This window comes from Sphaeramia orbicularis, chromosome 19, assembly GCF_902148855.1.
Source record: "Sphaeramia orbicularis chromosome 19, fSphaOr1.1, whole genome shotgun sequence".
Classification (NCBI taxonomy): domain Eukaryota; kingdom Metazoa; phylum Chordata; class Actinopteri; order Kurtiformes; family Apogonidae; genus Sphaeramia; species Sphaeramia orbicularis.
In genome coordinates, this window is record NC_043975.1 from 28,744,037 (window position 1) to 28,757,420 (window position 13,384).

The 13,384-nt window shown below is 38.5% G+C and overlaps 1 protein-coding gene across 3 annotated transcripts in view; it reads left to right on the top strand.

Moving 5' to 3' along the window:
- dnmbp (dynamin binding protein) overlaps positions 1 to 13,384 on the top strand; it is a 59,309-nt gene that overhangs the window by 14,947 nt on the left and 30,978 nt on the right. For 2 of the 3 annotated variants that reach the window (XM_030163208.1, XM_030163209.1), the window contains exons 2-4: positions 1,657 to 1,811; positions 3,727 to 3,849; positions 7,322 to 9,538. In XM_030163208.1, the coding sequence (XP_030019068.1) occupies positions 1,667 to 1,811; positions 3,727 to 3,849; positions 7,322 to 9,538 (2,485 nt within the window). In that variant the 5' untranslated portion in view covers positions 1,657 to 1,666. Of the gene's footprint in view, positions 1 to 1,656; positions 1,812 to 3,726; positions 3,850 to 4,088; positions 4,132 to 7,321; positions 9,539 to 13,384 lie in introns of those variants that run through there. The other variant, XM_030163210.1, reaches the window with a different exon arrangement.

Sequence of the window (13,384 nt, forward strand, 5' to 3'; positions counted from 1 at the left end):
CTAGCCCTTTAGACTTTATTGAGCATCTGAGTAGATAAAGAGACACCGATTTTGTACTTTGCATCACGTAGACGTTTCCTAATCCGCAAATGCACACTTCTGGTGGAACAACAATGGAAAATTTTGGAACAACAGTCTCTTAGGAGATCCTTGAGTCTACGTGCGTTACATGATCATGTAGATGTTCATAAAAGCTCAGAGAAAATTTAAAAGTTATAATTTCAAAACGGAGAAAAATTAGGAAAAAGTGACTTTTTCGACAAAAATATATCATTAATTGAACATAAAACCAAATGTGTCCATCTGCTGTTATTGATCCAAGTCCATGGGTTTTACTGGTGAATCAGTGTTGTCGCAGATGATGGTGTTTCCACAGTAACCACAGAGCCTCTGAACGTCCAAATGAGTCATATCAGATGACCATGTAAAGATGAAAAACTGCATTTTACGTGAATTATTTACATATATCAATAAGATTAGTGGGTCAACAGATATTAAACAGTTTAGATCAGTAGATGGTTTTGGTCAAGGGCAGCTGTTTGGGTTTTTATGGGTTAAAAGGTACAGTCTCAACTAAAAAAGTAGCCACGCAAGTATAAAAGTACATAAAGTTAAGGTCTTGCGGGAAAAAAATAGCAGTTTTGAAAAAGTCTTGAATTTTTATTTGGATAAAGAGCAAACACCCTGTTTAAAGCAGGTAGAAGCTGACAAAAACTTGAATTACTTTCTTCACTCATGTGACTTAAAATGGCAAATGCACAATTTCACCTGTGTGAATTTCACTCATAAACCCCTGGACTGTAACCCACCCCCACATTTATACAAAGACTCCACCTCATGTTTTTACGAGGTTCAGTAGACTTACATTCTGTGATATTCTCACACTTCTGCTGACTGTCTACTGCACTTTATTACAACATTACACTATTGTCATATCTGCTGCTTTTTCTGTCATATCTGCATCTCTTTTGATCCATTATTCACCTCATATCCGTTACTGTATTGCACTACCACTGCCATATACATTTTATATTCTATTATAGTTTATTTTTTATACCTCTAATCTTTTCTTGTTCTATTTTTTTTCCTTTAAATAACAAGGTGAGAGAAATGGCATCTCAATTCTCTGTATGTCCTGTGCATCTAGTGAATTGAGAATAAAAAAATATTTGGATCTAATGTAAATGCAGGGTCGAATATAAGAACAAATACATGAGAGTTTCAAAACTATGAAGTGTTTCATGTGCCGTCACCTCCAGTTGGAGCTACTGAACATCCCTAACACCCGTTTCCTCATGAGAAACAGGAGGAGGATAAGAGTCTGTTTAGGAATGTCCTTCAATGTGCTTAAGAACAGCGTTCTTTTTCTTATTCTTTCCTAGTTCTATTGCAGGTTTCTCACGCTCTCACTTCCCCTCTCATTGTTGCTATTTAATGAAAGGTTGTGTGAGGAGTTGAATAGCACCAGTGTATCTTTCTTAGAGAACTGAGACATGTTTCCAACTTGCCATTTCCTTCATATTTTTTATTTTCTAAACAGTTTAACACAATTCAAAGGGAGCTTTATTGGCATGTACCTCAGGAAATAGTGCTGCCAAAGCTGCAACATGCAACATAATAGCTTATCTCTCTCTCTCTGTTTCCCTGTGTCTGCAGGTTATGAGTAATGGAAGCGGGATCAGTGGTGCGTGCAGTGTTTGAGTTTCTCCCCAGCGTCTCGGAGGAGCTGCCTCTCTTCACCGGAGATGTCATTGAAGTACTCAGTGTAGTGGATGAGTTCTGGTTACTTGGTAACAAAGATGGTGTCACAGGTAACATGGCAGGGATCGCTGCCGCTGTAAATAGGTCTGCTTGGTTCAGTTTTAAAATTGTTTTTAGAAGCTGTATTTGATGCTCAGTCAGTGGAAAACCCACTGCTATAAGGAAACTGAATGACTTTCTTAAAAGTCATGATTAAGTCATGAAGTCATGATTAAGTTTAGTTTTTACTTGATTAGTTTAGCAGTGCTCAGGAGGTATTAGTTACATGTTACATAATTAATTTATGTCATAAATAGAGTCGTGGTTTGTTGTAGTTGCTATGAACAAAACAAGAAGTTATGGCTCTTAATCAAAATGTTGATGATTTCAAAGTGGTTCCATGTGAATATGTTTTGATTTGTGAAAAGCTTATGTATAGAATACAACATATCATTAGTCAAGACCAGTTTTTGGAGCAGGAAATTATAATTAAATTGAATAATTTCCTAACCTCACACAGTGTTGGATTAAAGATTACTTATTTTTAGGACTTTCTAGCATCATTGCCCTCTTAAAAAAACTCTTTAAAAAGTTACCAAGAAGTAATGATATTTAGGAAATTATTTTACTTTTTAATTAGTGCATCACTATTTATAGAATAAGTAACTGGGCGAAGTCAAGGGAAGGTTAACATCCGGTCAAAAAAATTAAATGTCAATAATCTACACCAAACTTATATTTTTGGGTAGGTAATTACTTTCAGGAAAATGTATTTTGAGATCAGAAAAAATTTGTGAAAAAAAAGTTTCATGAGTGTGAATGTTTGGAAATTGACAAAGTTTTCTGCCATCATTCTGGGTTCATTTTACAAACTCTCATAAATAAACTACATGTATTCCAAATACATGGATATTTGACCATTATATTATTTGTGTCATATTCCAAACACACAGTGTTTAAAATTAATAAATGCATGTATCTATGCAAAATACATTTGAATATAATGTTAATATTATTTGTATGTTGTAAATATTGTAGAAAAAAATGTATATATTGATAATTGAAATGAAAAATGTTTAATTTGATATTTATACTTTTGTTGTTCATTCATGACGTTTTTGGCTTTGTCTATTAGTGACACTGCCATTTGTCAAAACTCTTGCTATTTAGGTATGATAAAATATTTTTTTCCTCTAACCAATTATTAGGTTGTAAAATAGAGAGTTTAATGTATACACTGAATACATTTTAGAAGGAAAATGTCATAGGAACTTCACTCTTGAGAACTTGGTAATTCTTGCAAAAATTAGACATTTTTTTTTCCCATCCATGATGCAGTAGTTTTTGATATTTTTCATTTAGAAATATTTTAAACAAAATTTTGCCCTTTGAGTATGTTTAAGATGGCATTTAGACCATTCCAATTATGTGTAATATTTGCCTTAAACTTGTCTGGTTCAAAAATTATGAATCAAAAAGTAGTGGGATGTCCATCTGTGATGCCCTTGACCTCACCCGACTACTAATTGGTAAAAGTATGATTCCCAACACTGTTAATCGTCATATATCAGTTGATATCTCTGTATACATTGTGCAGTGTAGATTCCTGCCCCTTAACTAGATTAGTCTCCGTTCGTTCTTGGCCCTTTAAGGATGGAACTCACTGAAATCCACTTAAGTTTTCCAGGACTAATCATTGCTTCACATGACAGTTGGAATTCCCTTTAAGGTGCAGAGGGGAAGTCAAGTAAAGCAGTAGTAGCAAACACAGATGAAATCATTATACTCATTTGACTTCACCAGGAAACCACATCAGCACATAGCAATGATGAAAATCTATTTTTAAAGAGGAACAGTGTTTACAGTTGATTTTCTCTGAACCAAAGTGAATGTACAACACAACTGAATTCAGGCGGCTGTGGTAGTCTCTTTAAATATGTCCATGTTATCATCACACTGTGTCCTTTATCTGTCTCTCATTTTTAGGTCAGTTTCCCAGTACCTTTGTGGAAGAGGTTACTATTCCCAGTACCAAGCCTGGAGACAGACTCTTTGTGTGCATCAGTGATTTTAACTCATCAGAGCCTGGAAGCCTGTCCCTGAAGAGAGGTATGCACATGCTGTTACACTCAGTTACAAAAAATAATGAAGATAATGAAGTATGACTCAAGTATGGTGTTTGATTTTCTCACAGCTTATGTCCTTAAACATGAATGCTTGGGCTCTTATGTCTATTACCTACTAGAAAATGTTTTGTAGAAAATACTCAATGCAACTAGAATGTTCATCATGTAACGCACGTCAGACATTTGTGTTTTAAATGCTACTGGTTATGTTTTCTCACTTAGCTTAACGCTACTTGTTGAAGGAGCCTAATGTCGCTGTACTCAGGTAAACTGGCTGCTTTGTGTTGTAGTGTAGTTGTGCTGTGTTTGACATTGTGACCTGTCAGTCATCCTGGACCGTAGCCTTGTCTTCACTTAGCTGATAGTAAATGTACTGTAAACAGACTTTTCATCATGAACTGTGACGTACACACTCTGAAACTGAATGGAGCCAGAACTGAAAATCACTATGATTTTTCTGCAGCATTCAGTTTTGTATCCATGGGTGGATATTATGCTATCAGTATAATAGCAGTTTCACAAAATTCAAGACCAGCAGAAAATCATATCTTTTTAAACATAGTAATCAGTGGATATTGTGTAGATGTCGCACTGCAACAAAGCAAGGCCGCACTGCACTGATTATAGGGAACAGAGTCAAGGCATATGCTTTCCTACCTCTGACAGGAAATAGCAATTTAATATCATAAATATGGTGTTTACTCTGTTAACACAACTCTACAAAGCATCCAAAGGTAGGAATCAAGTACCCTGGAGATTATAGAGTGCAGACTTCTGACAAGGTCAATGGTGCATCATGACCAGCAGATGGCACCAAGACCAGCAGCAATGAACCAACTGCATTATTGCAAGAGAATATAAAGGTATAGGCCCAATTCCAATCTCTACCCTAAACCCTGATCACAAAACCCTTACAGTAGCTGAATGTGAAAGGATTCAAGGGCTTGAAGTGGTCTAAAGGGAATTTGATGGTATTTTCCTGTATGTCATGTGACTTTACCTTAACAATACAAACACCTGAGTAAATTATTAATCCTGTTTTTGCAAATTAAATTGGCATAGGCTACAGCTCAAAGTTAATTAATTACTTGGGCACTTTTTTCTTAACATTTTTATGAAAATAGTTTCATAAAGCAAAACAAAGCACAAATATTGGATGAATTATTGTGTGAACAGATCCTTTCATTCTTCTGATTTGATGCACTGCTATAAACCTTAAATCCTCGTTAATGTAGTGTTTCTCTGTAAATTTAAGCATACCATTCAGGTAGAGCCTGCAGAAGGTGCTGACTTACAGAAAGTGGCCATAAAGACTTCAAAATGTCTGCAATTGATCACTTCACAGTTTTACACTGGGTTAACCTTAGGACTTTGGGGACTTAACTGGAAACACGCCTCGAAGTCTGTGAGTTAGTCTTTGAGGGTGGACATAGGGATTGAGCCAAAAATACTGGATCCCAGTCCTGTTGCAGATTGGCTCCAAAAAGAAAAGGGTTCTTCTGTGGTTTATGTTACATCCTTCTACCAGACTTCACTAAAAGTGGCCTGATAGTGTTTGTATAATGGTGCAGACAAACAAATGATTTAGTTTGAACAAATACAAACTGTAACTGTACATCTACTGGAGTGTTTCTATGTGAGCTACAAATGTGTTTTGTTGTTTGCGTTTCAGATTTGTGAAAGAGCTCATTTCCATATTTACTGTTTAACCGTTAAAGTAATACATTGTCTTAAAAGGAAATCAATTTTCTGACCATAGACCAGACTTCTTTCATTTAGTAATAATAAAAATAATAATGGATTAGATTTTTATAGTGCTTTTCAAGGCACCCAAAGCACTTTACATTATATTCCATAATTCATTCACTCTCACATTCACACTCTTCTTTTGTTGTGTTTATCTAATCGTCAATGATATATTTTTTCCCTCAATAATACATAATTAACAATAATGTTAAGGAGTCCTGTTTGCCTGTTTTTTTGAAACTTTCTTACAGATCGCCACGTGGTTACTCGGTTGTAAAACTATTTGCAAACATAACTCATTAAGTAAACAGGGTTAAACTCCTAAACTCACCACTAGATGTCTCCAGAAGCCATACTGAGACAGGCTGCTCAGATGAGTTTTTGTTTTCTTTGATCCCAAATTGCATTGCCAGGGATTAAACTCTAATGTTTGCAGAGAGCCTGCACTTTGGCAAAACTTTTCCCCATTGTCTCAGGCCATTAAAAGTACATCCAGTAGTTAAAGTCACAGTAAATCACTTAGAACAGAAATGTAAGAGTTGTCCGTTCAGAAGTGCTGTAAGTAAAATTAACATTTTTACTAATTATTTTTTTGAAAATTATAACAGAACTCTGTTAGTTATGTATGTTTATAACTATTTCTGGAAAATGTTGTCAGAAATAAATAATACTTCCTGGATCATAGGAAATGGTCGTCGTTGGCGTCTGAGAGTTTAAATGTTCATTTCCAGTTGGATTTTCGCTGGTCCTGTTGGATGTTTTCCAGTTTTGGCCCCAGACACAATGGGAGGTGGAGCCGCAGGTCTTTGGAATGTGTGACCCCAATGACTTTTGACAGAGCAGTCAACATTCCTCTGATCCCTCAATCTCCAGAGATATTAGCTGCAATATAAACCCCAGTCATGTTATTGGGAATAAAATAACAGGGATGAACAAAGATAATAAATCAAGTTACTCATTCAGTTCAGTTCCACAGAGAGTTACTTCCCAGCAAAGCAAGTGAAAACCAAAGCGAAACTTCCTGCTAGTAGCACCTACTGCAGAGGCAATAATAGTAATACTAGTAATATGTTTTAATTACTGTATCTAATTAAAATAATATAATGGAATGGGAATGAATTGCAGTATGACAGAGAGACTTCTTTTCTTCATTGTCCTCATACGTCAGTAAAGTGTTTCTTTACTGCAGTTATGGAATTCTCATTTTAAAGATGCTTCGCTGTGCTGGCATAGTTATTGAATTGTAAGGCCAGTGAATAGTCATGGCACGTCTTGTAATGCATTAAAGAACATCCATTTACATTTAGTTTTTGTAATATTTACACATTGAGCTGGATCACACAGACACTGGTGTTGTAAAGAAGTGTTGAAGTCTGATTTTTGATAGCATTTTCTAAATAAAAGAAAATTCAGATTGTTTTAATTGATAAATATGTAGCCATGTGCAGTAATTTTGGGGAATTATTTTGTGGGGGTGGTATACTGAGAGGGGAATTGCATTTGAATCAACATTTCTTTTCATGTTTTTTTTTCAGATTTCAGTCCCTTTTGCCTGTCTTCAAATGAATTTAATTTTGTAAACATTTCCATCCAGCAAGTTCAATCTGTTATTTATTGTTTCCTTTTCCTTAAAACTCTTGTCTTTATAAACAGATTTTGATCCATATCACTAATAGAAATACTAAAGTCATGTTTTATTCTCTGTCTAGGGGATGTGGTAGTTGGAGAACCAGCAGGGTCCATAGACCTCGGGGAAGCCTGGCAGCGTGGCTGTAATGCCTGGGGTGTCCGAGGCTTCTTCCCCACATCATGCGTGAAGGAGCTGAACCTTTCAGGCCGCTCTCGGCAGCTGTCGGAACGTTCAGCACAGGCCCAGGCGTTAGAGCTCCCCCCTTATGCCCTTGGTCAGGCCAGGGCCCTTATGAACCTCCATGCACAGCTCAACGAGGAGCTGGACTTCCGTGAGGGAGACTTGATCATTATTATCGGCCTGCCTGAGCCGGGCTGGTTCCAGGGGGAACTAGAGGGCCGACGTGGAATCTTTCCAGAAGGATTTGTAGAACTTCTAGGTCCTCTCCGTTCTCCTCAGGAACCAGTGGATTGTCAGTATTTAAACAACGAATCTGAACAATTTAATTATGAGGACGCTTATGATGTAGGAGAGGGGACTGAAGAGGAAGGTGTGGAGGAAGGGGAGGTTTTTGTGACAGACATAGAGGAGCAGAAAGACACTGTAGTAGAAGAAGAAAAGGAGGAGGAGGGAGGTATTTATGGAGTGGCACTATATGAGTTTCGTGCTATGGAACCTGGTGAGTTGGACTTTGATGTAGGGGATCGTATACGTGTTCTAAGTACTTTAGAGGACGGCTGGCTTGAAGGTGAGCTGAGGGGACAACGTGGTATTTTTCCTCATCGTTTTGTCAAAATAGAAGATGACAGGCCAAACATTGATGCAGAACCAAATGTTGTTGAGCCAGAAGAAGAAAAGCAGGACTGCTGCCCCTCAGAATACAGCTCAGATCACACAGTTCCCAACGGATCAGAGAACGAACCTACATGGAGGACGTATGAGGATCACACAGTGTGGGACCTGGACTACTTTGAGAAGACAGAGGAGCACAAGTGGCAAAGTGAAAGCAAAAATCAAACTAATAACAACAGAGGGCAAAGAGAGGAGGTTAACAGGCCTGACTCTCAGTCACGTAGACCTGTAGGTCCAGGACACAGAAGGCCAGAGAGACCCAAATCCACTCCACCAGCGAGGCCTAGACTTCCACCTCGACCAAACTTGCCCACACATAGCAACAGGTACAATCATGGTAGCCCATCATCTAACACAAATCGATCTAACTATCCGAATAGTAACACACGAAACCTGCAGCCGAAACTTACTCATAGCCTCACTCTTCCTGGCTGGTCTAAAGAGAACAGATACCACCAGAGGCCATCAGTGGACGGCAGCACCCCTACGAACAAAAGCACTAGTCTTGGTCAGGCCTTATTTAGCCTTGTTGACCGTCATAAGCAGGCAAGACTAACTCGTCATGGAAGTGTCAGTGATGCAGATCTGATGATGGGAAGAGCGGACACTCTGCCACGTTCCCATCAGACAGTGCGTGGCTCTAATGGCACAATGCTAACCTCGACCAGCGACTTGGAAGCCAAGCTATGCCAGCAGCTCTTTGAATTTGAGAAAAGCTTGACTTCCTTGAGTGATAATGCCATGAATTCAGGTACTTTAAGGGACAGGTTGTCAGAAGGTGACCTAAGCAGCCAGTCCCATATCTCACGGCACTTTTCTATTTTGGATTACAGTGATGAAAGCGATATAATTCGAGGGTCCGCACATTCACCTGTATCCCATCTTGTGCAGTCTATCTCCACCTCCTCATTAGAAAGGCGCAGGACTTTACGCCCCCCTCCTCCCCGTCCAAGAGTTGTTCGTCCTGCAGCTCCAGCGCCGTACAAACCAGCCCGCCCTGCTCCACGTCCCCCTCCTCGATGCCCAAGACAAAATACTGCTCCTCAGGGTGGCAGCTCCCTTACTAACAACCCCATCTTCTACACACCTGATGAGCAAACTATGCATATCCTTGACCAGGCAGCAGAAGGACAGACTGAGTTTGGTGATCTCGCATCAGACCAGGAACAGGAAATCCAACAGCAGCTGGAAGCAGAGAAAGAGCTGGAGAGAGAGATGGAGTTGGAGAGTCAGAGACAGAGGGAAGAGGAGGAGAGGTACCAGCTGTTACTGCGGCTACAAGAAGTGGAACATGACATGGAGGCATATGCACACACAGCAGAGGAACTCAGGACCATGTTGGAGGAGGAAGAAGATGAGACGGCTCGCCTGCAGGCCCTGGAGAATCTGGAGTTCTGCAACTACACGCTGGAGACGCTGGCCCTGGAGCAGCAGCAGCTACAAGGTGAGATTGGAGGGGTATTTTTTAAAGGAAAAAAGTAATATACCAGGGATCTAAAAAGGAGACATCAAAGCTTACCAGATTTCCTCTGTGACATTTTATTGAAATCTCTCAGAAGCACGCAACTCACACACACTTAAATAACACACTAATTATTTGGATTCCAATCTTACTGAGGCAAACAACACATCTTTATTTACTGTCCACAATGATGAGGCCTGTGCATTTAAATTCAGGGTTATAGATACGATGACTGATTGGTTCTCTTGTAGGGACAAATTGCAGGTCCTTATAATGGAGGTACTAATTTTGAGGGGTAAGAGTTGTCTTAAGGCAGGCATGTTGTGGTTATGGTAAGTCTCCTGGATATGTTAGTCAGTCTAATGTCTCCTTACTGCATGGAAACCTGTATGCATGTTCAGGATTTCATAATTTACATTTTTTCGAGGGTCTCACAATGCTGACATACAGAGTTTGATGAGCATTGAATGTGAGGATTCAGGAATTGTGTTCAGTAGGTTTGACTGATTTGCCATCTCTTACTGTCAGGGTGCACAGTACTGTCTTTGGCGGCCCAGCACTTTTTTTCACATAGGTACGAGGTGCATTCCTGCACATAGTGAGAGGGTACGCAATACACGTGGGCCTCTGCCTCATCTTCCTCTTTTTCCACTCTCTCTTCTCTCTCTCTTTCTTAGTGCCACACTCTTGTCTTTCCAAATTTCCAGCCTCTCTCACCTTCCTCAGACTTTCCTCACTCTGCAGCTTACATCCTTTTCCTTCATCATCTGTTCTTTCTTAAAAGGAGTTAGGAGACAGGGCACGGGGTGTGGTTTGGGGAGTTTTGCAGTAGTGGAGACGGTCAAAACATGGCCCACTCCAGAGCGGGACCCAAAGTCTGGTTGTGGCGAGCTGTGACATGGCCTATAGCGCATTTCTCCACCCTGTTTGGAATCATTCTGGAGCCCGGGACGAGCAGAGCAACAGGTAGGCTTTGATTAAACAGTGACACACATGCCTTAGCTCAGTGAAGTTACTGCGAATCTGTGCATTAAGGGTCATTTTAACTGAGCTTTAATGCTCTTCACAGACATGTCACTGAATTAGAGTTGGAGGTTTAATGCCTTGCTCAAGGGCACAGAGAGTATTTGTTGAGAAAGTTTCACGTTGGTGTTGTATGTATGTGACTTAATTAGCAAAGAAATGAGGAATGTTGTTGGACTTTTTATGGTGGCCAGCATTGTCATTCATCTGCTTAGTGACAATACTGACGTATTATTTTTATTTTGCATTAATTTTAGGAATTGCTGTAATATTTGTTTAGAAATTTTTATTATTTTACCACATTAGCCAATAACAGATTCTCCTACGGTGTTATTAATTTATCAGTGATTTGATTTCTATCTCAGTGTTTGACTCACATTATTCATGCTTGAGTCACATGCATTAGCTTTGAAATACATACATAAATACATATTATTGACAGGTAATGTATTTTTATCACCTTTCAGACTGCAGAGCTCAACTCGTACTTGTAACTCATTTCTCTTTCTTAAACCCACACACCTTCACATACACTCGTGGCCAAATGTTTTTGGAATGACACAAATGGATTCCGTGCTTGAATACGCTTTATTTGTCATTACATTTCTTTAAAACTTATGTAGTGCTTCTAATTTTTCATCAACATAGCTCAGAAACAAATGAAAATGTAAACGAAACAAACTCATGTCATTGCAAAACTTTTGGCCACAAGTGTAGCCACGAGGATTTCAGTCTTATCACTACATTTCACGGAAACAATCATGCAGCTTTATTGAGTTTTATTGAAAAGCAGATATTTTTAATTGTATGGTGATGAACAATCATAAACTGTGACTGTCTCGGAGTCTTATTTTAGGCATTTGTTTAACTTTACATTAATAGGATGAGATTGTAATGTGATACTATCAGATGCCTCAAGTATATTCTAATTCATGCATATGTTTACTGTTGGTATTTTTGTTGGCTTTAAACTTTCCAAATGATTTATTATCTATTTTCTCCAGTTATATTAAAAGGTGAATCCTTTAGCTTTACGTAAGGAATCAGCCTGAGGCCAGGAACAGGTTCCATTGGCTACAGGTGCCTCTAAGGATCATGTAACCACATAGTTTCCATTTACACATCACAGCACAGGTATTCTCACCCCTTTTGCAATAACAGTAAAATCAAACATCCAATCTTTTAAATATGTGTCACATTGTTAGATGTGGAAATGGACTGAAGAAAAGAAAAGAAAGAAGAGGAAGATACAGATAATTTCTAAGATTTGAGGTTCGGCACTTGTAAGGTAAAAACAACCTAGAACGCTACCATTGTATCATGTTTAATATGTTAATTAGCAAAATATTAGTTAGATACAACAGCTTTAAACAGGATGTGTTAATAGCATATTAAGTTTCCCTTTTGTTTTTCTTTTGTTCACTGAAAGGCGTGTGCATTTTATTACTAATTCCCAGTATCTTTGTTGTGAAAAATGTGTTTGTCATGCCTTTGCTATGAATCTGTACACACACACACACACACACACACACACACACACACACACACATACATACACATCCTCACACTCACCCAGGAGTGAATGTTTTTCCGTACTTTTGCAGGGTGTGTTCCTGAGTGTGATGTTTGAGAGACAATGGCAGCTTATTGTTACAAGGCAGGGAGTAATTTCAACACTTAAGTTTAATGTACAGAGGCTTCAGTCCTTGTATACTGATATAATAGTCTTAAAGCCTTAACCATATGGAGTAAAAACATGTGCACAGTAAAACTTATTTCATTTGCATATCACTTCCATACTTACCAAACAACATTTTAAGCTGAAAATTCAAAGCATTAGTCAAGTATGCTTTTATATTTGCACCATTATAGCCAACAGAAATAATTGCATAAATATTTTGATGATATCTGTAGAAATCAGTGTAAGATGTGCCTTTTGCTCTTGGTTAAACACTTTCTCGACTCTCGACCACCTCTTTGTTTGTGCTCTTTTTTTCCTCTGACCTTCAGCCTCTTTTAATTCTTTAAACCCACTATTAAAACGCCTCCCTCAGTTTCCATGACAGCACAGCCCGATCAGTTTAACACTGTTTTCAGGATCTGTTTCAGCTTCAGGTTTCCTTCAGACAGCCCTGCGAACTAGGGGACTTGTAGGCTGTATGACCTTATTCTTGGATATCACAACACTTTTTCTAGAGTTGCTGCATATTGATCAAGCCCTTGACAGTTTCATTTACATAAGCTAACACAGCCATGGAGAGGAATGTTGTATTTGACATTTCTGCAGTCGACATGCGTACACAGACGGAGAGTTTCGGTCGTGCTCTGCCACTGAAAGCTGAGATGTTAAACACTGATAATTAACAGACTTGCGTAATAAGACGACAATGTCGTCAGGATTTTTATGTTCAGTCTCACCATGTGAAACTGCATCTTTTGTAAATTTAATTGGGTGTTAACATGATGAGTAGCACTTTGTTTTAAGTGTTTACATTGTAAGAGAAAGTACTGGATAGAACCCTCTGTAAAGGCATTTTTACACAAAGGTTTTTCCTTGTTGCAAAAATACTCATTGTGCTTCTCTCTTTTTTTACTGACACAGTTATGGTTTCCTTTTTGGCTGTTAATGTACACCTTTCTATTTTGTTTCCTGGTTATTTGTCTGTGTTTAACTTGATGCCAGTTCAATGAATCAAGAAAATGTAAATTCCTGAAAATCCAAATCCCTAAAAATTTTGGTCTTCAGTCTGCAAAAAAGTTCCAGACATGAATTACGCTTTAATTTGAAGGTAAATTGAAAGTAGC